Raw genomic sequence first — 23,061 nt, 5'->3', positions numbered from 1 at the left:
TCGGGAACCGTGGTGTTTTCTGTGCCGGGCCAGCTTCTCACCGGCTGTCCCGACAACACGTGTGGTCACGGAGTCGTGGTACGTTTGGAGGGTAGGCCACACATTCTACAGGGAGACCGTGTGCAGGACGGGACACACGCGTGTGCTTGCCCACGGCACGCATCCCCCCCACCCCGGCACAGAACCCCTTTCGCTCTGCTCGCCCACGGTGACCCGGCACCTGCCGAACTCACGGACGGGGTCGCCCGGGAGCCCTGTTGTGTCTGCGGCGTGGGCTTGGTGCGCCAGCTCTGTGTGTGTGCGTGTGGCCGGATGAGGGCCGGGTTTGTCTTGCCCTGCGCCCTGTGCCCTGTGCCCAGGCCAACGCCGGGCACGCTGTAGGCGCTCGGTGCGTTTTGTTGGCTGAGTGTGTGTTTTAGAGCATACGCCCAGGGAGAGCCCCTGGCGGCCACCCGGAAGGCCGGGCCAGGCGCTGCCGGGCGGCGTGGAGGACGTATGTGCAGGTGGGGTCTGTGCTGGTCCCGCAGAGCTGGCCGGCGCTGACCTGAAGGACCGCGCGAGCGACCACAGCCTCAGCAGCAATGCCAGCCTCCCCAGCGTCCAGAGCTGCAGGCGCCTGCGCGAGAGGAGGGCCGCCAGCTGGGCCGTGTCGTTCGAGCGCCTTCTGCAGGACCCTCTTGGCGTCCGCTACTTCTCTGTGAGTAGGGGGTGGTCACGGGGCCCGGGGGCCGTTTGCTCCCTCCGCCGGGGGCTCCTCAAGAAGGACCTGGGGCGCACACCCCAAGGTCAGCAGCGGTGGAGTCGCCGAGCGGCCTCCCGCGGGGGCCTCCCCCTGGCCCCCTGCTCGTCGCACGGGAGACCGGGGCTGGAGGGGGCCTCTGCCCAGCTCGGCCCTGGCTCGGCGTGGAGGGTCCCCCCGCAGCAGCAAGCACGGAGCCTCCTGTCAATGCTTAGCGGAGCTGCACGTGGCGAGCGCGGCTGCTGGGAAGGGTGTCCTGCCTTTGGGGGAACAGCGGCGAACACCAGCACGGTCCTTAAAGTGCGGGCGGCTTTCAGTCTGTGGTCCGCGGCCCTCGGGGAGGCTGGGGAGAGACGCTTCCGGCCCCCGGTGTCTGTGGAAGGCAAACCAAAGCGAAGGGCGGGAGCGAGGCGACAGCTCAGGAGGAGGGCGGATGCCGGTGACGGGCTGGTCGCACGTGAAGGCTAATTGGTGGTGTTTTTCTTAGGATTTCCTAAGGAAGGAATTCAGTGAAGAAAACATTTTATTCTGGCAGGCCTGTGAATATTTTAACCATGTTCCTGCACACGACAAGAAGGAGGTAAGTTTGCTCACGCCTGGGGAGTGGGAAGGTCTCGCCGTGGGCTAGACCCCAGGGCAGTCTGAGGTCGACGTGACTGTGTTCTCACGCGGTTACCGAGAGACGCTTCTTTTTCAGCATAACTTTCCCAATACGTGTGACGTTTAATTTTGCCTGAACGTGGTTGACGTAAGCGCCCGTGAAACTTCTTTCCGCGGACGTGCTGCCGCTCCGCGTGTTGGAAGGGGACTTAGATCCCCGGGCAGGAGCACGCCCTGAGCGTGTGCGTTTGTGCGGCTGCACTGCCCACGCCTCACCTGCCACCAGAGAAGCCCCCGCGGGCGCCGGCCCTGGTCCACGGTGCGGGCCCTCCTTCCCGCCGCGGATGAGGCCTCTTATCTGCCCGGCACACGCCGTGTGGCACGGATGAGTCCCCGCTTGCTGAGACCACACGCGTGAAGCGCCACGTGCGGGACGGCCCCTCGGTGCCCCAGGGCCCCAGCAGCGCCCGCTGGAGAAAGTCAGGGAGGAGCCCGTTTGCTGGAAGGTTTCCTACCGGCTTGACCTCCGTTTACTCAAGCAGGCAGTATTTGCTGGGCCCTAGGGAAGTGCGTCTGCACCGCTGGGCCCGCGTCGGGCGTTTGGAACGTGGAGACCAACAGCACGCTTGCACGTCGGGGGAGCCCGCGGCCCGCGCTTCCCGCCCACACCCGTGTCCTGTCAGCTCTCCTACAGGGCCCGCGAGATCTTCAGCAAGTTCCTGTGCAGCAAAGCCACCACCCCCGTCAACATCGACAGCCAGGCCCAGCTGGCGGATGACATTCTCAGTGCTCCGCACCCCGACATGTTCAAGGAGCAACAGCTCCAGGTAACTGTGCCTCGGTTCCCCGCAGGGACTCCTCGCCAGGGTCCTCTCCGCGGGACCGCGTGCCCACAGGCGGGCGGCCAGCCCGAGGGGAGGGGTGCCCACGGAGGTGGATGTGAGGGGCGGAGCCCTGTGTCTCCCACCAGGCTTGTCTCGGTTGGGGGGGGGGGGTGGGCATCGGTGGGGCCGTGAAATAACCGGCCACGAGCCCTGTCTGTGGTCGCTCGGACGCACACCTTTGTGTGACGTCTCAGGTCCGCGGGTGCCGACGTGTGTGCATGTTCCGAGTTTTTTTCAGTTCCGGGATGTCACTGTGATTGAAAGGGTGCAGTGTCATTTATCACAATAACGAACGTTGTTTGTCAGGGCGCATGACCCACCAGCCTCCTCAGGGAGCACGTCTGTTGCTAAATCGTATGAATAACATGGAAAGTAGTGGAGGAAAGTGTTTCCAAGGCAGTTCTCGCTTCCTTCAGATTCCCAGTTACGTCTGGTTTCACTCTTATCTAACAAAGCGGGGCCTGTCCAGGACTGCCCGGGAGATGCCCGGAGTCTGCCCCTGGTGCCGACTTCCCGTGAGTGGTTGGGGTTCACGGAGTCGGAGAGTGAGGAAGAGGCTGGCGTGGCCTGAGCACCCCTGTGCGGCGGCCACGGCAGGTGGGCCCGGGGGCCGAGCGCTCCAGTGGCTCGTCAAGCTACAGCGTGCCGCGTGTCCTCCGTAGATCTTCAACCTGATGAAGTTCGACAGCTACACGCGCTTCCTCAAGTCCCAGCTGTACCAAGAGTGCATCCTGGCCGAGGTGGAAGGCCGCTCGCTCCCGGACGCACAGCAGGTGCCCAGCAGCCCGGCCTCCAAGGGCAGCGTCAGCTCGGAGCACTCCGGCGTGTCCACGCCCAAGAAGGTGCCCGTGCGCCCGCCGCGTCTTCTGGGCGGATGGGAGTGCTGGGGGGGGGGGTGTGGCTGGGGGGGGGCGGGGAGGATGGGAAAAGGGTAGCACGCATCGCTAGATCGCTAGGACCCAGCCCTCCTGGGACGCATCCTGTGCCCGGGGCAGGGGGCAGGGGGCAGGGGTTCCATTCGCGGTAGTGCTGCCCTCCGGCTGTCGAAGGGTCTGGGCCATCCCACAGATCCGCCTACAGCCCTCTTCAGCTTCCCTTCACACTTGACGTAACGTTAAAATAATGTTATGCTGGGGCGCCTGGGTGGTTCAGTCGGTTGAGCATCCGACTTCGGCTCGTGTCCTGATCTCACGGTTCCTGGGTTTGAGCCCATGGGCTCAGAGCCCGGAGCTGCTTCGGATTCTGCATCTCCCTCTCTCTGCCCCTCCCCTGCTCATGCTCTGTCCCTCTCTCTCTCAAAAATAAGTACACATTTAAAAAAGTTTAAGTAGTGTTACGCTATTTTCACGTCTCTGTCTGATGATAGTTGAGTGGAAAATCGAGGTCAGGAAGATCCCTGAATGAAGAGCTGGGGGACGAGGACAGTGAAAAGAAACGGAAAGGAGCGTTCTTTTCCTGGTCCAGGACCAGGAGCACCGGGCGGTCGCAGAAGAAGAAGGAGCACGGCGACCACGCAAACGGTGTGTGGTGGCAGATGGGGGTGGCCTGGCCGGGGTCTGCCGGCGGTGTGCAAGGGCACGTCCGGGACACACGCAGAACGCGGCTCTGTGTCCGCGGGCGTAGCCCTTTGGGGGCAGGCCAGCCGGAGGGAAACAGTGTGGCTTCGGTGCCGTTTGCAAAAGGGGGTGAGGGTGCGCTCCAGCCCACTCCCCACTCGGCCAGGGCACCCTGCGGGCGGGCCTGGCGTGCCGTCCTCTCCGGCCCTCCCGGTAGGAAATGGGGGAGACGAGACAACACAAGTGTCCTGCCTTCTCTGCACCCAGACAGCCTCTTGGTTTCCCGCCTAGGCGGCTTTCTAGGTGTGTGTAGGGGTGTGTGAGCCTTTGTGATTTTTTAAAATGTAGTACCATAGTTGGGGTATCCCGCATTTTCAAAATTGTAATTCTGTATTATTGTAGATGCTGTAGGTCGCCCATTCTAGATATTTTCTCCGTTGGCTTCTTTCTTACGTGTAGCTCAGCAGATAGTGACAGAGGCACAGGCTCCTCCTGGGAGGCGGGGCAGAGGGTTGAAAACAGCTTCTGACGAGGCAGAGAGCAGTCGACAGTTTACACGGGCCGGGCAGGCATGGGGCGGAAAGGCCCTGGAACGGCGTTGATGGAGGGAGCACAGGCAGGGAGCGCTGGAGAGGGACAGGTGGTGGCAGCTCCCGGGACGGGGCCTGTGGCGCGCCAGGCGGCCTGCGTAGTGTACGTTCTGTGTCCTTCTCAGAGCAGCCGGCGAACCGAGTCCTCTTGTGCCCATTTGACAGACTGCAGCAGCTTAGGAAGGTTGTGGGCTTGGCACGGGCACCCCGGTGTTCCCGGGGCCATGCCGTGGGCGGACAGACTTGCAGAACTCGGTCAGCGAGAGACCGTCGCAGGGGCAGGAGCTGTAGTTAGATGGGGCTGGGGACCCCTGAGAACCTAGAGACAGCAGGGGCTGCCCGCCCAGGAGTCTGGGGTCCCTGCGCCCGGCAGATCTTTAGAGAGCCGTCTGGAACAGCCTCTAAACCCTGAGTCCAGGGCGCTCCCCAGGCATTCCGACTGGGTCGTCTGGGGGTCTGCTTTGGCAGGTGGGCCGGTGGTTCAGGAGGGCAGCGGGACCAGGGACCGCGGCCCCCTGGCGCCCTGGCCTGCAGCTGCTGGCTGTGGCACAGCGGCGTGACTGGGGAGCGGGGCCGGTGTGTGTCAGTTCTCGGGATCTCCGGACCAGCCAGAGGTCACGGCGAGTTCAGCTGGGGGGGCGATGGGGCGGTCGTTGGCTCGCTTGAGCACCTGGCAGGAAGATGGGAGTCAAGCGTGAGTAGAGGTGCGGTCACTGGTCGGGGTGCTTACCACTGTCCATTTAGGCCCAGAAGCCACGTGTCGAAGTGAAAATTCCACACCCCAGGAGCGTGTCCTTGTGTGTCTGGGGGCCGGCTACGGCCAAGGGCAGAGCGGAGTCTAGCCGAGGGGGGTGCCTCTGAGAGGCCTCTCCGTGTCCCTGGTCTGCTTGGCCTGAAAGGGTGAGGTTGGGGATGTGACCGAGGAAGGCGGGCCCTGTATCCCGTGCAGAGGGGGAGAGCTGGCCTCCGGTGCTGAGTCACTGTGTTTCCCCATCAAGAACCCCTGCACGCCAACGGAGGCCTGGGTCGCCGCGAGTCACAGGGCTCCGTGTCCTCCGCGGGGAGCCTGGACCTGGTAAGTCACCGCCTCCCCCCTCCCAAAGGCCACAGCGGATTCGTGAAATCCGCCTCCGTGTTTGGCCACGCAAAGCCCCCACTCATGAAGCCGAACAAACGCGGGTGCCGCTGATGTGGGGCCGGGGCTCCTGGGCGCGTGGGGACACGGGGGAGGGCTGCGGCTTGTGCACTAGATTATTTCTGGCTTTATTGCTGACGTCTGTCCTCATCCAGCTCCCGTTGTGTGAGCCCCACTAAGAGCCAACAGAGCTTTCCGTTGGTCTCGCGTGTGACCGTCCCGTCACCTCCTGCCTCCTCGCACCTGTGCTTCTGCTCGCGGGGGCTACCCTGAGGGGACCCCCGCTCCGGCCTCACCCCGGCCCGTGTGGCAGGCTGGCTGCTGGTTGTGACCCTGCTCTCAGTCGGCTGGGGGCACCTGCTGGCCGCCAGCTCTTGTCTCACAGCGGGCGTGGAAAACCTCCTGGCTCGTGCTCGCAGAGTATCCCCTCCTCTCCAGGGACACTGTGCCACAGTTAGAGCTGGGAGGGTCGAGCCGGTGAACCGCCGCGGGCCAGCAAACCGCCCAAACTCCAGCTTAAGAAACAGAGAACCTTCCTTACTGCGCCCGCATCCGGGGGAAGGGAGTAGCTGGGGCCATTTTATAATCAGCCTACCACCTACGGACTCCGTTTTCTGAAGCGATGTCAGGGCCACAGAGATTTTCAGGAGGAGACGGCCACGGTAGAGTGGCGGCCGAGGCAGGCGGTACGGTAGAAGGACACGCAGGAGCCGTTTGCGGCCGGGACACGCCATTGACCCGCAGAGACCAGGGGAGACGTCACAGACAGACCTGAGGTCTGCCGCGGGAACAGGGCCACGGGCTGGCCCCTCGTCCACGTCCTGCCCGCTCGGGAGCCCCCACATCCGGGTGTGGGTCCTGGTACCGGGACCGCGTGCCGAGTAGCCATTTCCCGAGCCCCTGACTTAGTCCGTGAATAATGCAGACGATGAAATCACAGACTGCCGTTTCCGAAAGCCTCGGCCCGCGGTGCCCCGGAGCCCGCCTCTCCCCACCCGACCTCCCCCTTCCGCGCGGGTGTCTCGCTGCTGAGGGCCGGGCAGGCCGGCTGGGGCCACGTCCTCACCCGGGGAGGGTGTCGAGCATCCTCTGGGCGAAAGGGCCCCCGAGGAGGCCCGGTCCTGTCCCTCACACTGGCCCGGGGCGAGGGGTGGTCTGCCAGCCGCTAAAGGAGGGCGGAGCCGAGGCTCCTACTGTGCCCCTCACAGCCCCGCCCCCTGCACGTCCCGTGCTGAGCCTTGCATAGTGTGTGGGACTGTCAGGACACAACGCCCCTCACTGGCTTCTCTGACCCGATGGCCGGTGTCCGCGGGAGGAGTCGTCACCCCTAGGGTGCGTGTTCCTGCCTGCGAGCCTTTGCCCGCGCTGCCCTGCTCCCTGCCCCGGCCTCGGGCCCCCCGTGCCCTCCACAGTCCGCAGTCCAGTCCTCTGGGAGAGGCCTCCGGTCGTGGGGGCTCAGGTGGGAAGGGCCAGAAGGATAAGGGGGGGCAGCCGAGGGGCCTCCCAGACCGGGCGGGGCCTCAGGCCCCCCGCGTGCATCTGGCCCGCCTGGTGGGTCCCCAGTGCGACCGTCTGCGAGGCAGGAGCGGGCTCCACAGGGCGGCCCCGTCTGCTTCCAGCTCTGGGGCCAACACAAGCCCCCTGAAAACAACACGCGAAGGGCCCGTCCCGTTCAGAGCCCAGCGGCTCGTTAAGCCCGGCCCTCGTGAGTGGGTCACAGGCCGGGAAGGACTAGAGACAGCTGCCTTCTCGCGCGGTACTTAGCAGCCCCACCCACTTGGTCGGTTCCTTGGTGCTGGCCAGAGCGGGGGGGGGGGGGGTGCTTCTCGGGGTGCCTGTGCACCCGTCGTGACGTTCATCTCCCGGCTCCCCAGTCGGAGGCCTGCAGGACCTCGGTGCCAGAGCGGGACAAGGCGGCCAGGCACTGCAGCGTCCAGCTCCCCGACGGGACGTCCTGCGTGGTGGCGGTCCAGGCGGGGCTGTCCATCAAGGAGGTCCTGGCTGGGCTCTGTGAGCGACACAGCCTCAACGGGGCGGCGGTGGACCTCTTCCTGGTGGGCGGGGACAAGGTACAGGGCCCTCGCCACGGGGTCTGCCCGGGGGTGGGGGTGCCGGCGGGTCTGTCTCTGTCTGTCTTGCTGGCCAGAGCTGCCTGGGCCCTCCGGTCGCAGGGACGCGTGGCGCTGACTTAGCTTGTCCGCGGGGCCGCCTTCTCTGAGAGGCCGCGTGGGACGCACGGCTGTCCCGCTGCAGGCAGGACGCGGGGGCGCGTTCCGGGGGCGTTCGCCCGCCCCCGCTCTGACTCGGGTCTCTGTTCTTTCCACGTGTTGCAAAGCCTCTGGTGCTGCACCAAGACAGTAGCATCCTGGAGTCTCGGGACCTGCGGCTGGAAAAGCGGACTTTGTTTCGGTACGAAAAACGCCGCTGCTGTGCCACGGGGTCTCCTGGGCCACACGTCCGTCTCTGGGGGCGTCCCTGCCAGCCTTGCGTGCGCGGCGGGGAAGGGAAGGCAGGCACCCGCTTTGTGGGGTGGGGGGGAGTGGGGTGGGGTGGGGGGGGTGGCGGTGGCCGCACCGAGTCCCCAGGAGCCCGCAGCCGGTCACTGTCCTGCCTCACAGGTGTCCCCAGGGGTGGGCAGGCGGGACAGCACAGTGCTGGCCATCCGCCAGGACGGGCCCCCTCTTTGCCCGGGATGACAGCCCACTGAAAACCTCGGAGACGCCCCTCCCGGCTTCCTTCTCGTGCCGAGGGTGCTCCTCGGCCCCAGCCTGGCACGAGCTGCTGAGCCCCAAGGTGCCGCGGGTCGCCTGTGGGTGCCACGTCATCCCGTCCTTGAGAAGGAACATCTGAGCGTATATTTGCAGCAGACGTGTTCGTGTTCCTCCCCCTCCAACCAGGCTGGATCTGGTCCCGATCAACCGGTCAGTGGGACTCAAGGCCAAGCCCACCAAGCCCGTCACGGAAGTGCTGCGGCCCGTGGTGGCCAAGTACGGCCTGCACCTGAATGAGCTGGTGGCCAGGCTGGTGAGTGACCCGGGGGGCTCGCGGGTGTGTGAGACCTTGGTCGGGGCTGGGGCGGGCGGTGGTGGGAGGGGGTGCGGCGTGCAGGCCCGCCTCTGGAGCTCCACGTACGTGCGTGTGTGACCTGGGGGCACGCCAAGGCCCTGGGGGGCGGGTGTCCTAGTGAGTGGAAATGCTCCCTGTTTACTTACCCCTGGATGGTTCCCAGGGAGCTCTGGGTGATGGCTGAGATGTGGTTTGGGTCCAGAGAAGCAAAAATGAGAAACCAACCACTGAAAAGCCCTGGAATCTCCCCACCGTCTGCAGATCTGATGGGCTGGCAGGGAGCCAGGGGCACAGGTGCGTCCCGCACCCTGAGCAGCTGCCGGGCTTTGGCAGACGGCCTTGGGTGCGCCCTCTCGTTTACATTTCCTGAGACCTAAAAATGCGCCATGTCCAAGCAGGGCCCCCGGGGCACAACGTGAGCAAGTGAGGGAGACCGCACGCGGGGACAAAGAAGCCGGAGTGAACCAGGGCAGGGTCCTTTCCCCCTGTGACCAGACGGTTTCGGGGGGACGTCCTGGGGCAGGAGGCTGGCACTCCCGCGGCCCGGTCTGTGCCGAAATCACCGACGTGTTGTGGCGCATTGTGCCCGCTTACCGTGAAGCGTGGTGGTTAATGGTACAGCGTTCGCCCTGTGGTCTCTCTGCGTAGAAAGAACTTTATCAGAGCAATCTATGATTTCGAGTATTTGGAGGATTTTAATGGTCTCTGAATTGGGCCCCAGATCGTTCAAGAGCTTTGAAATGAACGAGGGGGCCGTGTTGCGTTGTTCACCGGGATCCTGAGGGTAGCCCGGGGCCGCTTCCCCAGCTCGGCAGGGAGGGCCGCCGTCGGAGTCTAGACTGTGCCGGACGGAGAGGGACTTGGACTGGGCGCCACCTGGTCTCCTGCTCTCGCTCTGAGATCCTGAGCTAGCGCCTCACTGCTCTCTGCCTCAGTCTCCCTGTCTGTAGAATGGGCTTGTTTGCTGGGTGAGCTGCTTTCTGGCTGCTGAGACCCTCACTGGGAAGAGAGGGTCAGCCGCCTTGGGTCTCCGGCCACGGACACTTCTTGTGGCATGGCTTGTGACAGATGTGGCCTCGCCAGTGAATACGGCCACCTAGGCGGGGAACATGGAGAGCGGGGCAGACCCATCAGCCGTCGGTCCTTTCCCTCGGGTCTGGCACCAGTCGCTCCGACTTGGCATCTGGTCACTTTAATTGTCCTCTCGACCGACGGAACTTAGGAAGGCAAACTGCCAGTTCAGATTCCTTTCTTTGAACAGTGGCGTGGCCTGGGCAGCAGGGCGGTTCCCCGAGGGGAGAAGGGCGGGCCCCGTGGCCACAGCTGAGGGTGCCGCCCGGGACCTCAAGTGGCTCTGCGAGCTGTCGCCTCTGCCTGTCTGCAGAGGAAACAGTTCGCTCTCGCCCTTCGCCCCCCAACCGCCTCTGAGGGTCAGGGAGGCGGGTTTTGATGCTCGCCTCATCAGGTGAGGAGAGGTGTGTGGAGTGGATGCGACGTGTAAGACGCCGGGTCTGTGGACTGAGATGTCCGCCGCGTTCCCCGAGCGCTCTCCCCACCCCCCCCACCCCCATCCTGCGTCTTGTTCCGCGAGCTGTAGGCCAGCAGCCCTGCGCACGCACATCCCTCGGGCCGCAGGCGTTCCCCGAAGGCCAGCCACTGCTCGGAACCCGTGTTACCCACGTCGGCAGTGTGTGGCCGGCCCCAGGTCGGTCCCCTGCGCTGCTGGCTGGGCACCTACCGAGCGCCCTCTGAGGCAGCCCTGCCCAGGTGATAGGGCCTGGGGGCACCTGGCACGTGACTCCAGCAGGCCCGGCACGGCCTTCCCGTCAGCGGCTGGAACACACACAGCCATTCCAAAAAGTTCTGACCCGGGTGAGTCACTCCCTGCACCATCTCTGCTTCTAGAGTGGAGAGAAGGAGCCCCTGGACCTCGGCGCCCCCATATCCAGTCTGGACGGGCAACGGGTCATCTTGGAGGAGAGGGACCCCTCCAGAGGAAAAGGTGAGCGAGGCCTCTGTCCCCAGCCTGCTGGGGTCCCCTTTGCTCTGCCTCCTGAAAGCCCCCAGCCCTGCTACCCCGTGGTCTCATTTAGGGCCTCACAGGGCAGGATCCAACCCCAGCCTGGTCCAGCCCTGACCGCGGGCAGGAGGCCAACAACAGGGACCGGGAGCACGAGGGCCTCGCTCTAGGAGCCACGCGCCTGCTGGCACAGCTGAACGCGTCCTCTCGGCTGTAAGAGGGGCGGGTGACAGGCCTGCCAGGAGCCCCACAGGATTGCTGCGCAGGTCCAACGTGCCCCGCCTCCGGGGCTTTGGCCAGAGTGCTCCCTCCCGGGAGGCCTTGAGGTGCTGGGCCCGAGGGTCACAGGCTGGGTCCCCGCCGCCGGGTGCCCAGCCTCGGGGTCAGCAGTCAGTCCTCCACGCTTCGCCCCAACGCCTCAGGGGCCTGCGCTCTCCTCAGAACACCCAGCCCCCACCTAGGCGCAGGGCAGTAGGAAGCATGCCTCCTGGAGAGGGCTTTCCGGAACCGTCTGCTGAGTCCCCGGGCACAGAGATACTTTGCAAGGAGCTGCCGGATGCGACTCAGGGCTGCGTCTTCCCTTTCCCAGGCTCTCACCCGGCGGGGGCGCGTTGTGCTCTGAAATGTAGCTGGGCTCACAGGTCTCCGTCCCCCGCCCCGGGGGGCCTCCCTGACTGCAGTGTCCTGCTCCTCTCTGCCCCCTGGTGGTGGAGGAAGGATCTTCCGGGCCCACCCTCGGTCCCAGAGAATGCTGCGCTCTTTCGGGGGCCTGGTGGCCAGACGGGGTGGGGTGGGGTGACGGTGGCACCACAGGCGGGTGCACCCAGCGTGTTTGCAAAGCTGCTCTCAGGCAGGAGCGCTGTTATTCCTCTAGGTGATTCCGGGCCAGCGGAGTGGGCTTTGGACCTCTGGTGCCGGCAGAGGCCGGCCTGTAGCCCTGACTTGGGGCAACAGCCACGTTTGAAAATAGGTCATAAATGTGAGAATCTTCTGCTGTCTAAAGAATCTTCATGCCAGACAGTACCTGAAACGAGCCTTTCTTTCACCACGTCCAAAAAGTCCCCATAACTGGAGGGTGGAGCTGCCATGCCCCCCCCCCACCCCGCCATCTTGCCCCCGACGCGGTGGGTGGGGGACGGTGGTCTCTCGTCCCTCGTTCTGAACCGGCATTTTGGCCAGTGTGTGCATATGAAGTGAGGGATCTTGAAAAGCTTTGGCTTCTCGACAGCTTTCTCTCGAAAAGATATAAATGTGATTATGTTTAAACGTTCAGGCGGACTTATGATTCACTGTAATTACAAAGCTTATCTCATTGTGTTCGGTATCCACAGATAAACAGAAAAGTGCACCAGTCAAACAGAATATAGCTGTAAATTCCAGTTCCAGAAATCACTCGGCTACGGTAATTCCCCTCTGCCCTCGTCCGCCCGGTTTCCTCGCTCCTGGCTGGTGCAGCTCAGGTCGGGCCCCTCACGCCCCTCTGTCTGTCGCCCGTTCATGCCCACCAGCTCTCTGCTTGGGCCGGCCCCGCACCCCTGCTCCCCTGCGGGTGCCCGGCTCCCCCTGACCCTGGGCCATTGGCTCTCTGTTCCCCTGCGTTGGGGGTGGGGTGTTTTTGTAAACTTCATCATTGCGACTGCTTTTTCCGCAAGGCACGTAAAGCGTGTGTCGACGCGATGTGTCTCAGGGGTCCTTTCTGTCTCTAACTGATGGGTTGTGTGTACTCTGACTTTCCTTCTAATGCAGGGAGAGGAGAGAACACTAGGCAAGTCTAATTCTATTAAAATAAAAGGAGAAAATGGAAAAAATGCTAGGGATCCCCGGCTTTCAAAGAGAGAAGAATCTATTGCAAAGATTGGGAAAAAAAAATATCAGAAAATTAATTTGGACGAAGCAGAGGGTATGTGTACTTTTTAAAACTTGCGTGTTTTTAGTGAATGCGATGTCAGTTTTCCAGGGCAACCGTGAGAACTTTCTCTGAGTTAGTGACATCAGAAGGATGCTGTCCTGCCTTACCCCTGCCACAGCCTGTGGCTCTCGGTGTAACTCTTCCCTCTTCTCAGACTGAGTATCAGGCCCCCTGAGGAGCCAGGGACTGCCCTTGAGGGGCGCAGCAAGCGGTCCCCCAGGATCTGTCTGCACCCCTCCCTCCCCACTTGTATGAGGGCTCAGCTAGTGTCAGAGGGCTCCGGCCAGAGTCCCCACCAGGAGGGCGGGTGCCAGGTGGGGAGGAGGCAGCTGGGAGGGCCCTGGGCTCGCCGACCTTGCCGGTCAGAGGCCCTGAGGAAGGCGTGTGCCTTAGCCTGTTGGGCTGGATGCCCTGTACTCCCCGGGCCTGCAGGGGAGAGAGAGGGTGGCCTCTTATGGAAACTTCTTTTTCTTCTGAAAGCCTGTAACAGCAGAATCAAATCTAACAGCTGTTACAGCGGCCTGAAGTTTGATCCAGGGAGGGCCTCCTAGTCAGCTGGGCTCCCAGCTAGCTCCCCTGTGAAGGCCAACCTGAGCCTGCTCGCCCCGCCTCCCCCGGCCTGCATTGGCCACCGAGGAGGCAGAAGTAAGACACACGCCTGCTCACTGCTGAGAGTCTTTACGATTTGAGATTTTAAACTCCTGGTCATTTTTTGAAAACTAAGAGTGTAATTTAAATGCTGGAGAAAGCTCAGCTTAGACTCTGTCTACTTTGGACGGTGAACTCCAGTGACGGCTGGCGGAGGCCCAGGTAAGAGGGCAGGAGCTCTGGAGGAGGCCGGGGGCAAAGGGCAGGCTGTCCGCAGCCTCCCCCTCCAGGAAGGTGGGAGACAGACCACCTTCTGCCAGAAGGTGGTGACCCCTCGAGGCCCAGCTTTCACACGCTGCCGTCTAGGGGGGCCGCGGGCTCACTCGTGCCTCCGGTGCCCCCCCCCCCCCAATCATCAGGAGGGTCCGGGCCTCCAGGTATAATCAGAGTGTGGGCGACAAACACATCACCAAAGCCGTCCGCACACAGCACGTCCAGCAGGTGCTTCGGTCTGTTCGGGTCTGGACTTCACACAACTTAGTTTTGGGGCCTCCCCTTAGTTTGGGGCCTCCCCGCAGTTCTGAGGGTGCAGGTGGTGATGGAGGGCGGCGCCCGGTCGGCCCGTGGCCTGGAGTTCAGGGCAGTGGGACAGCCCACGACCAGAGCTTTCCAGACGGTGAACTTTTTGCTGTGCGTGCCCAGCTCTGAACCTCTCTAAGACTGGGTTGCTGTGGGGTTCTTTTCCAATAGAGTTTTTTGAGCTCATTTCCAAAGCTCAGAGCAACAGAGCAGACGACCAGCGCGGGCTGCTAAGGAAGGAGGACCTGGTTCTTCCCGAGTTCCTGCGTCTGCCCCCCGGCCCCTTGGAGCTGGCCCTCCCCCCGCCCGCCGCGGCTAAGGGCCTCGGCAAGAGAAGCTTCACCAGCAACGGCAAGGAAAAGGCTCCCCGGGCCCAGGAGCCGTGGGGGCCCGTCCGAGACTGCCACGAGAGCCCGGGGACGAGCCCCAGCTCGGCCGACAGCCCACCTTTCAGTGCCCCCCAGACCCCCACGCCCCACGCCCAGGAAGCCGAGGCCGGGGGCGTCCAGACCATGGAGGGCGAGCATGTGGCCGACCTGACGCTCACGGGGGAGGGGGACATCAGCAGCCCCAACAGCACTTTATTGCCGCCAACCCCCACCCCGCAGGACTCGGCCGGACCTCCGAGACCAGGTACCTCCAGGTTTGACCCCCCCCCCTCACCTTTGAGTCTCTGCTGTCCGCCCGCTGTTGTCCACTCAGTTTCCAATAAAAAAAGAAACACTTATGGTAAGTCACCCTCTACCCCAATCCTCTAGCTGATGAGGCGTTCCGGCGTGGCCGCTATCGTCACGGTCCCCGTGGGCCGGCCGCCTCTGCCTTTCCTTTAGGAGCACGTGTGCGTGTGTCCGGGACGGGTCACGGAGGGGCTCAGGGCGAGCGGGCGAGGCCGCGCGATGCTCCGGAAGTGGTGATGCGTCTGAGTGGCCCCCGCCTGGACAGACGGCGGCGCTCTCCCGCCAGCCTCCTCCTCGCTCCCGGGTCCCCTGCTGCCTCTGCGCAAGGTCCGGGGAGTTTCTGAAAACGTACGTGCTGTTCTTAAAACGTGCATAGCTGGCGCTTTTAGTGTTTTAGTCTCGAGACTGGAAACCAAATAGCATTTGTCTTGAGCAAGTGGTAAGGCCCCGCGTGATCCGGAAGGGCGTCCAGGTCCTCTGCAGGGAGGGCTGCGCCCGCTCGCCCGACTCCGTGAGACTGCAGCCGTGTCTGGCCCCGCGTGGCCGGGCCGGGGCTCGGGAGTCCTGGGGGTTCCCGGGCCTGGAATATGCACAGGTGTCCTCCGGACGGACGCTCGAGTTAGCGGGTGTGGAGGTGAGCGATACGGCTGCCCGCGAGCCACGAGTGTGAGGTGTATGAAGCAGGGCTCCTGGCCTTCAGAGCAGCTCCGCCCCACTCGGAACCGGTGTCCCGACGTGTGTGCATGCGTCACCGGCCCCCGTCCCCCGTCCCCCGTCCCTCGTCTCTGTGCTGTAGATGAGGAGCCTTTTCAGTGGACACTGTGATAGGGCCACTGGTGGCTGTCCTTTCTCCTCTGTGTGCTCCGTGATGCGCGGACACGGGCTGCGGTCGGCTGTTGGGGGTGACACGAATGCCAGCCTTTGCTCCGGCCCCTTGCCGACGGCCCTCCGACTTGTACCGCGGGATCAGGGGCCGGGGAAGCGCTTGTCGTGTGCGTTCTGTAGATATGTACATATCGGGGCGCTTTGGAGGGCACGTGCCACGTGGGCAGGCTCGCCGGGCACCTGCCCACTGACTTCGCACGGACTTCGCACGGACGCCAAACCGGGAGAAGCCTGGTCCCTCCCCGTGTCGCGCCTTCGCACGTCTGCGCTGCGGCTGACTCTGCCTCTCTGCTCTTTGTTCCGAGTCTGTGTTCTTCCAAGAGTAATAAACTCTGGGTCTTGTCATCGGACTGGTTTAAAGCTCTCTTCTTTTTCTCTTGAACGTTTCTTTCCACTTTCAGTGGGTTTGCCTTGGTACAGTGGCTTATAAAGATGTGCCACTCACTCAGGCGATACTCTTGAGCGCCTCCTGTATACCCACAGACACAGCTGTTTAGCGGTGAGCATGGCGAGGGGGCGGTTTGAATGAGGGCCCCTCGGGGCAGGTGCGGGGAGATCCGGCCCCACACTCCGGCCACACGGTGGCCTGACAGGTAGGGGCCTCCTCTCCCCGAGAGCACCGATGCCATCGCTGGGTAGTTAGGCCTCCCCTGTCTGCCGTCACCTCCAGGAGACGAGAGTCGGGCGTCGTGTGGTAGTCAGTCACCTGGAGCCCGCCGGGCTGGCCGGCCCTGGGTGGGGCTGTGCGCTCCGAGGCTGCGTCGCGGTGTCCCGCCCGCACGGTTCACCCCGCTGGGGGCAGTTTTCCCACGGAACTACCATCAGCTCGGGAAGTGCACCCGGGCCAGCGCCCTGCGTGCCCCGGACGTGGCCCCCGGGATGTCACAGCTGCCCTGTGCCGGGCGCCTCCGGCCTGTGGAGCCAGGCCTCCCCAGCCCCCCCCCCCCCACCGGCTCTTGGCTCCACTGAGAGGGAGGGCTCTGGCCGCAGGGACGCGGGCCACGAGGGGTGGTGAAGGGTCTGCGGCCACCCGTGTCTTCCTGGAGCCGATGAGCCTGTCTGCCGGGACGGGGCTCGGGCCTCCTTCCGTGCGACACGCGCCAACCCAGCTTGACGAGGGCCAGCCTCGTGGGGGCCTCCGAGCTAGGCTGTCCGTGGGCTCTCTGTTCATGAGGACCTCCGGCCCCACGACAAGCCTGTGTCGGGCGCCTCCCTGTTGCGATGGAAGGAAGCCCGCCCCCGAGATTCCTCCGTCAAGTGAGCGGACAGCGTCTCTCGCTAAGCACTGAATTTTCTCAGCTCGGAGGACAGGTTCCGCCTCAAGTCGCTCTCACAGATTCTAACAATTGCCGTGAAATACTTTTAGCTACACGGTGGCCGCTGTGGATCCGCGCTGGAGACGCACAGTGTGCTGATGCCCCCGCGGCCCAGGCTCCCCAGCTCACGGCCACATCCAGGCCACCCAGCCGGTCGGCCAGCTGCCAGCCACACACCCCCAGGCAAGGGGGGTGTCCCTCTGAGGACCACACCACCCGCCCACCCTGGTCCGCAGTCCCCAGCACCCTTGCACCAAGAGGCTGTCCACGCCTGCGTGGCCAAAGCATAGAAGTGTTCAAAAGGACGTGTGCACCGAGAAGGGAGCCCGGTGCAAAGCGCCCCTGCCCTAGGCACAGCCTGAAAATGAAGTCTGTGGTTGCTTTGAGCCTAATTCCCAAAGACGCCCCGGGAGTTCGTGGGCGCCCTTGGGCGCTTCCTGTCCTGCAGAGGACCGGTGGGGGGCTGTGTGTTCTCGGGTCCCAGCAGGAGAGTCAGATTCCCAGGGTAGGCCCTCCGTGGCCGTGCACAGGGTGGTGCCGGCCTCTGACTGGTGTGAGAAGATGCCCACGTCCACATCCTCACGGAGGGCGTCGGGGTGTGCCCTGTGGGGCACCTGCTTCCTAGTCAGCAAAACGATCTGTTGGAGTGAATCTTCGGTGAGAGTGCTCAGAGCCGGCAGGGCACTGGCAGCCCCAGCAGCCCCTCCCCCACCCTCAGGTGGTACTGGACCCTTGGCTGGGGTCCGCTCGTGAGAAGAGGGTCAGTGGCCAGGAACCCCAGGGAACAGGGCTTGACCGTGTGGTATTCGGGAGAGGTCTTTGCGAGGGGACATCTGGAGCCGCTCCCTGATGGTCTGGGCTGGGAGAAATCTCTCCTTATCTGCCCCCGTGTCTGAGTGACGGACGGGCCAGGAGGGCCCCACGCCCCCACCCCTCACCCAGGCATCAGGCGGTCACGGGAGGAGCCCAGGTTTCCTCCTCATCGCTGTCTGGCCGTGCTGGCATTGGGGGTGTGGGTCAGGGTCCTGGCTGAGCCCCTTCGGGCCCCTTTCAGGAGGCCAGGCTCCCGGGGACCCCACCGGCCAGCTGCCCTTAGCAACTGTGGGGCCCCTCGGTGACCACACGGGCACGGCCAGTGGGGCTACGCACCCCTCCCTGGGAGGGGGCCCTGCTTGGCCATTCCGGCCCGGAGTCTGGGGGGCTCAGGTGTGAGGGGACGCTGCTCGGCATCTGAGCAGTCTGGGGTGCACAAGTGGCTCGCTTGGACACCTCGCTCCACTGTTCCAGTGTCCGGGGTCCCCAAAGGCACACAGCTCTCGGGGGCCCACAGCTTACTTACCAGCGGACAGCTGGAGCTCTCGCTCCACCAACACGTAGCCCATCCAGTGGGGGTCGCTGTGGCCCAGGAATGTGGTTTCCATGGGAACGAGCTGAAGAGTTCATCAGAGGCCTTGTGCACTTGCGAGGGGGGGGGGGGAGGGGGCCACGCCCTTGACCTTGGCAATGAGGGTCGCCACAACCCTTGTCGCGGCTGCAGGCCGGGAGCCTGTCTGCACATGGCTGCTCGGTGGTCGGCCCCCTCCCCCTCCCCAGCCGTAGTCCTGATGTGTCACATCTGCTCAGTCCCAGGTGATGTGGAAGCCCTGCCTTACTCCAGCCGTGTCCACGGTAGCCACAGGGAGGCCTGGCATGGCCTGGGATGGTCCCAGGGCCCCACCCCCGTCCCCCCCCCCCCCCCCCCCCCCCCCCCCCCCCCCCCCCGCCACCCCGCCCCACCTCTGCGCTTACTCTTTCTGAATGCTCTCTCCAGCAAAAGCCTGTCCCTTCCGTCCGGGTGACCAAGGGATCCCCCACACTGAGCACACCTGCCTCCTGGGGGGGCAGACAGCCCAGTCCTCCCCAGTACAAACTGTGGCGTGCGTGGAGGTGACTGGCTTTCTCAGGGATACGTCGGTGCTGGGGGCCTGCCACCAATCTCAGGCCACGAATCGGAGGGAGCCCTCTGCCGGGGGCCTCGCCAGAACACCCCCTTCCAGGGGAGTGTTCTGGCGCTCCGGCCCCGCTCTGGCTGGGGTGGGCCCAAGCAGACCTTCCCCGGCTGGATGCCGGGCTGGAAGGCTCCGCAGGCTTCCCAGGGCCGACTGTGTTTGCCCGGCCCCCCGCCCCGCCACAGCCCCAGCTCAGGCTGTGACAAGTCCGTCCTCCCGGCTGCTGAGGACGAGATGGCCCTGGGACCCCCGCGGCGCAGCCATGCTCGGGGACCCGCCTTTTCTGTGCGTCCTTCCCACCATGCCTGCGTAGGTCTGCTCCACGTGACTTCTGGGTCTGAGTGGGAACCACAAGCCGCCAGGGGCCACCCGGGGTTGGCACAGCCAGAGCACCTGCCCACGGTCCCCCCCAGGACCCCATGTCCACGCCTGCACCCCACGTGGCCCCGGGGCCGCACAGCCCCCATTCTCCCTGAAGTCGTCCCCTCCCCCCACTGCGTGCTGCTACGTGCAGGTGCTCGGTACAGGCTTTTGCTGAATGAAGACCCTTAGACCAGTAACCCCCTCCCCGCCCAGCACATCAGGTACTCCAGGGGGCCTGGGGACCCAGTCAGCCTCTGTGAAAGTGGTGGAACAGGGAACCCGGGGCCAGCAGAGGGCTGGGAAGGGCCAGGGGCCGAGGTCTCCTCCCTTCCCCCTGAATTTGCTAGTTCAGCAGCGCCCACGCCTCCTCGGGCTGTGGGAGCTTCTGGGGGGCAGCCTCACGGGTGATCCAGAGCACGGGCACCAGAAGTCCCAGCAAAGGCTCTGGAGGACAGAGAGGATTCCTCTTGGCCAGGGAGGGCCGTGGGACAGGCAGCTGGGCTTGGGTCCCGAAGGAGAGCTTGGAGGTGGCCGAGGGGTCGAGCCAGGCCTCTGGGTCCGGCCCCACTCTACAGCCCTGTGCCCTGCTGTCCCCGAGAGGAGGGGCCCGGCTGTGCTGTCCCGGTGTCCTCACTCGGAGCCTTGAGAATCAGAACAGACCTGGCTCTGTTGGCACAGAGAGTGCCAACGGACAGCGGAGGGGTGGCCCAGGGACGGACGGCCCACAGACGGCCCGCGAGGGGCAGGAGAGCTCCCACCACTCCAGATTGCAGGGGGAGCTCCAGCAGGGTCACGCTCGGAGGGGTCAGCCAGGGGGCAGGGTCTCCAGTGCCCTGAGAAAAGGAGGGGTCGGCAGAGCAGCCCGAGTGAGCAGGAGACCAGGTTTTGGGTGTTTGAGGGACACAGGACAGAGGACCTCCATGAGCCTCGCCAAGCGCGGGCCTCGCGCACGGGGCAGAACCAGGTTCCCTTTGGAAATGGCAGCCGTGTGGCCCTGTGGGGTCCTCACACTGGCCCTGCCGGGGAAGCCTGCTGCACGGCCCCGGGGTCCTGCCCTGAGTCACAGGCCCAGGGCCACCCCTCCCTCAGGGCAGCAAATCTGAGCAGGGCGGGCTGGAAGGGCCTGGCCTGTGGCCACCCTCCCTGTGACACTCGTGCCCTTGACCTGTGGACCCCCCCACTGCCCTGTCTCCAGAACCAGTCACTCCTTCCTCCCCATCCTGAGCCCACTGAGTTGCCCAGGGGCCCGCGGCCAAGACCTGACCGCCACCCCCGAAGCTCCCTGTGTTCCCAGGGGGTCTGTATGGGGCTGGACAGGAGAAGACTGGGCTCCTGAGCCCGTGTGGGGCCACAGGCCCTTTCACGCCCTGGACAGATGCCCACACTGGGGGCAAACGATTAAGGGGGGCAAATCCCTGCCTCTCTGCATGCCCCCAGTCCCAGGAGAAGAGCAACTTCATCATCCCCAGGCCCTGCGGCCTGGTGCTGGGGCTGTGGGAACGCAGTGACGAGCCGGGACGGGGAGATCCCAGCAGGCCCCAGCAGGGTGTCTGTTGAGCACCCGAAGGGCTGTGGCGTGTGGACCCTCGGACCTTCTGGAGGGCAGGCTTTTTGGAGCTCCACCGACCCCCCAACTGCTCTGCCACCACTGGACCTGCCTGAACGGGATGGGCCTCGAGCAGCCCTCTGTGGGTCGGGGGTGACCCACGCGGGCCAGGCGCCTGATGCCGATATGCGCGGAGGCCCCGGTGAAAGGCCCTCCTTCCGCCTCCTTGACTCGTCGCTGGGAGGTGGGGCTGGACGCCCTCACGGGGGGGCGCGTGCCTCTGCCTGCAGCCCGGACTTGCCCCGGGGTGGGGGTGGGGGGGCGCGGAGGCGCCTCCAGAGGTGTGGGGTGCGGTGGGGTCGGGTGACGCTGGGGGCCACAGGGCCGCTGGTAAGCCCGGACTCCTGACCTCCACAGTCATCCCCACTCTTGCTTGTAGGCCTTAGAACCAGGGAGGGAACAGTCTTCCCCTCCACGGCAAGGCTGGGGAAACTGAGGCCCAGGGACGGGCAGTCAGCGGAGCAGGACACCGTGTCCCTGGGGGCTGTGCTCCTTCTCCAGCCTGTCCACTGTGGGCCGGGGCTTGGGGCCTAGGGCTCCCCCTGCCCCCTACAGGCACCTGAGGGTCCAAGGTCACCCCTGCAGATAGGACAGCACTCCCGCCCGTCCCTGGCCAGACGAGGGCCCTAGAGTCCTGCCTGCGCAAGTAGCCCTGGTGGCACGGCTGGTCCCACCCCGAGGGTGAGCCGGGAGCGTGGTGAAGGGGGCCGAGGGTGTGGCCAAGCACACCCACGGCCGCCCCAGGCTGGTCCCCGGGGCTCCATCCGGAAGACACACTTCTGCCCTCCGGTGGCCCTGCTGGGAGATGTGACCCCCCTCACCCCCCCCAGGATCTAGAAGCTTCCGAGGTGGTTTCAGGCAGCCCCGGGGGGCAGGGGTGGGGTGCAAGGAAGGTGACAAGGGGTGCCCAGGACCTGAAGGAGAGGCTGGGAAGGACCAGACTTTGTGAGGGTGAAGACGTGTCCCCGAAGCAGCAGTCCGGAGGACAACCAGGTGGCCAGGATGGGAGGGCTTGGGGCGGGGGGGGGGGGGGGGTGGGTGGTGGCCAGGAGCCAGGCTTGGGCCCCTGCCCGACTCTGGCCTGAGCCCCAGCCTGCGGAGAAGCCCCACACTGAGGTCCGCAGGTGGAGGCCGGGAGCACCTGGCCTGAGGAACAGCCCCCACCCAGTGCTGGGTCCCCCCCCACCAGCCTCGGGAGAGCTGCTCCCCGGAATCCCCTGCATGGCCAAGGGCCCCATCCCACCCCCCACTTCCCTGAGACCCCCCCACCCACCCCGGCCTGAGGGTGAGCCCTGCAGACAGCCCCAGCAGGAGGGATCAGGGCGCCACACTCGCTCGGGCTAGGGGGTTTGGGGACCTCAGCAGGTAGCTGACTTCTGTTCTCAAGCCACAGTCGGGCCACGGGAGGGCCACGGGAGTGTCTGAAGGGCACAGGTGACCCGACCCAGGGTCCCCACCTTTGCCATCCCCCTGCACCAGCCTCTTATGACTCAGGCCCAAGCCCCCTGGCTGGGCCCTCCACACCATGCGGCACATCTGCTGAGAGCCCCCCGCCGTTCTGGGTGGCTGGGGGCCCGTGAGGGCCTGGGGGCGTGCTTACTTAACCAGAGGTTGATGTCGGCGCCCTGCAGACAGCTGTCTGCAGGGCAGACCTTCCCGGCACTTCCGCCCCAGGCCCAGGGCGCCCAGGGTCACGGATCGCCTGTGCCTATGTGACGAGGGTGGTGCAGTCTGCTGCCCTGGGTTCCTGCTGGGCTCCAGAGCCCAGGGCAGGGCAGACTGGTGACAGTCTCTCTCTTCTCCCCGTGACAGGAGGCGGAGCGAGAGGCAGCCAGGGCCTCCCAGTCAACACCATCATCGACGTGGACCGCGTTGCTGGCTTGGCACCTGGGCCAGGCAGCAGCATCCCCAGGGTGCGGACGGGCCCCCAGAGGTCACGGGCCAGTGGGCCCCTGGCCTCGGACCTCCGTAGCCTGAGCCCCGTCCCAGGTGGGCCTGCCAAGCCCAAGGCCGGCCCACACCACGCGACCTTCGTCTGAGGCTGCCCCGAGGCCCGACCCCGCGTCTGAGCTTCCCCACCTGGACACGTGTGCAGAGGCCCATGATCTTGTGGGGACAGCCCCATATCATCTTGAGGGCCTTGGAGGGGCCACCTTGGCCTCCACACCTTCGGGAGCCAAACCAGGAGAGGGCAGGGGGGCCCGGCCTCGGATGCTGGCCACAGCTGGCTCAGTGGGTTCCTCGGACCCTGTCCCCTGCTGCCCCTTGGCTCCGGCCTTCCCTCAATAAATCAACTTTGGGGACCCCCCGAGTGTCAGCCTCATGCTGGGCGCGGGGGCCATAGACCCTGCGCTCGGGAAGCCATTGTCTCGGGGGCTTATCAGGGGAGGGGTTGAGAAGAAAATGGCTCTTGGTGCTGAGGTCAAGGGTGGGCAAAGAGAATGAAGGCGACCTAACGGGATCCAAGGTCGTGGTGCTCCGGAGCGTGAGAGGAAGCGACCCTTCTGGGTCAGGACTCCTGGTCACGTCCGCTTTGTACCGTGCCCTGCGGGTCAGTGCG

The 23,061-nt window shown here is 64.9% G+C and overlaps 1 protein-coding gene across 4 annotated transcripts in view; it reads left to right on the top strand.

The window, feature by feature from the left end:
• Positions 1 to 22,797, top strand: part of RGS12 (regulator of G protein signaling 12) — a 120,460-nt gene extending 97,663 nt beyond the window's left edge. For 3 of the 4 annotated variants that reach the window (XM_030314308.1, XM_030314310.1, XM_030314311.1), the window contains 14 exons: positions 528 to 697; positions 1,227 to 1,319; positions 2,023 to 2,166; positions 2,886 to 3,065; positions 3,590 to 3,743; positions 5,368 to 5,444; positions 7,379 to 7,573; positions 7,840 to 7,913; positions 8,402 to 8,528; positions 10,476 to 10,572; positions 11,922 to 11,992; positions 12,337 to 12,490; positions 13,838 to 14,299; positions 22,314 to 22,797. In XM_030314308.1, coding sequence (XP_030170168.1) covers positions 528 to 697; positions 1,227 to 1,319; positions 2,023 to 2,166; positions 2,886 to 3,065; positions 3,590 to 3,743; positions 5,368 to 5,444; positions 7,379 to 7,573; positions 7,840 to 7,913; positions 8,402 to 8,528; positions 10,476 to 10,572; positions 11,922 to 11,992; positions 12,337 to 12,490; positions 13,838 to 14,299; positions 22,314 to 22,540 — 2,225 coding nt within the window. In that variant the 3' untranslated portion in view covers positions 22,541 to 22,797. Of the gene's footprint in view, positions 1 to 527; positions 698 to 1,226; positions 1,320 to 2,022; positions 2,167 to 2,885; positions 3,066 to 3,589; positions 3,744 to 5,367; positions 5,445 to 7,378; positions 7,574 to 7,839; positions 7,914 to 8,401; positions 8,529 to 10,475; positions 10,573 to 11,921; positions 11,993 to 12,336; positions 12,491 to 13,837; positions 14,300 to 22,313 lie in introns of those variants that run through there. The other variant, XM_030314309.1, reaches the window with a different exon arrangement.
• The last annotated feature ends 264 nt before the right edge of the window (positions 22,798 to 23,061 follow it).

This window comes from Lynx canadensis, chromosome B1, assembly GCF_007474595.2.
Source record: "Lynx canadensis isolate LIC74 chromosome B1, mLynCan4.pri.v2, whole genome shotgun sequence".
Classification (NCBI taxonomy): Eukaryota; Metazoa; Chordata; class Mammalia; order Carnivora; family Felidae; genus Lynx; species Lynx canadensis.
Note: the sequence above shows the minus strand (reverse complement) of the source record. Positions and strands in the feature narration are given on the sequence as shown.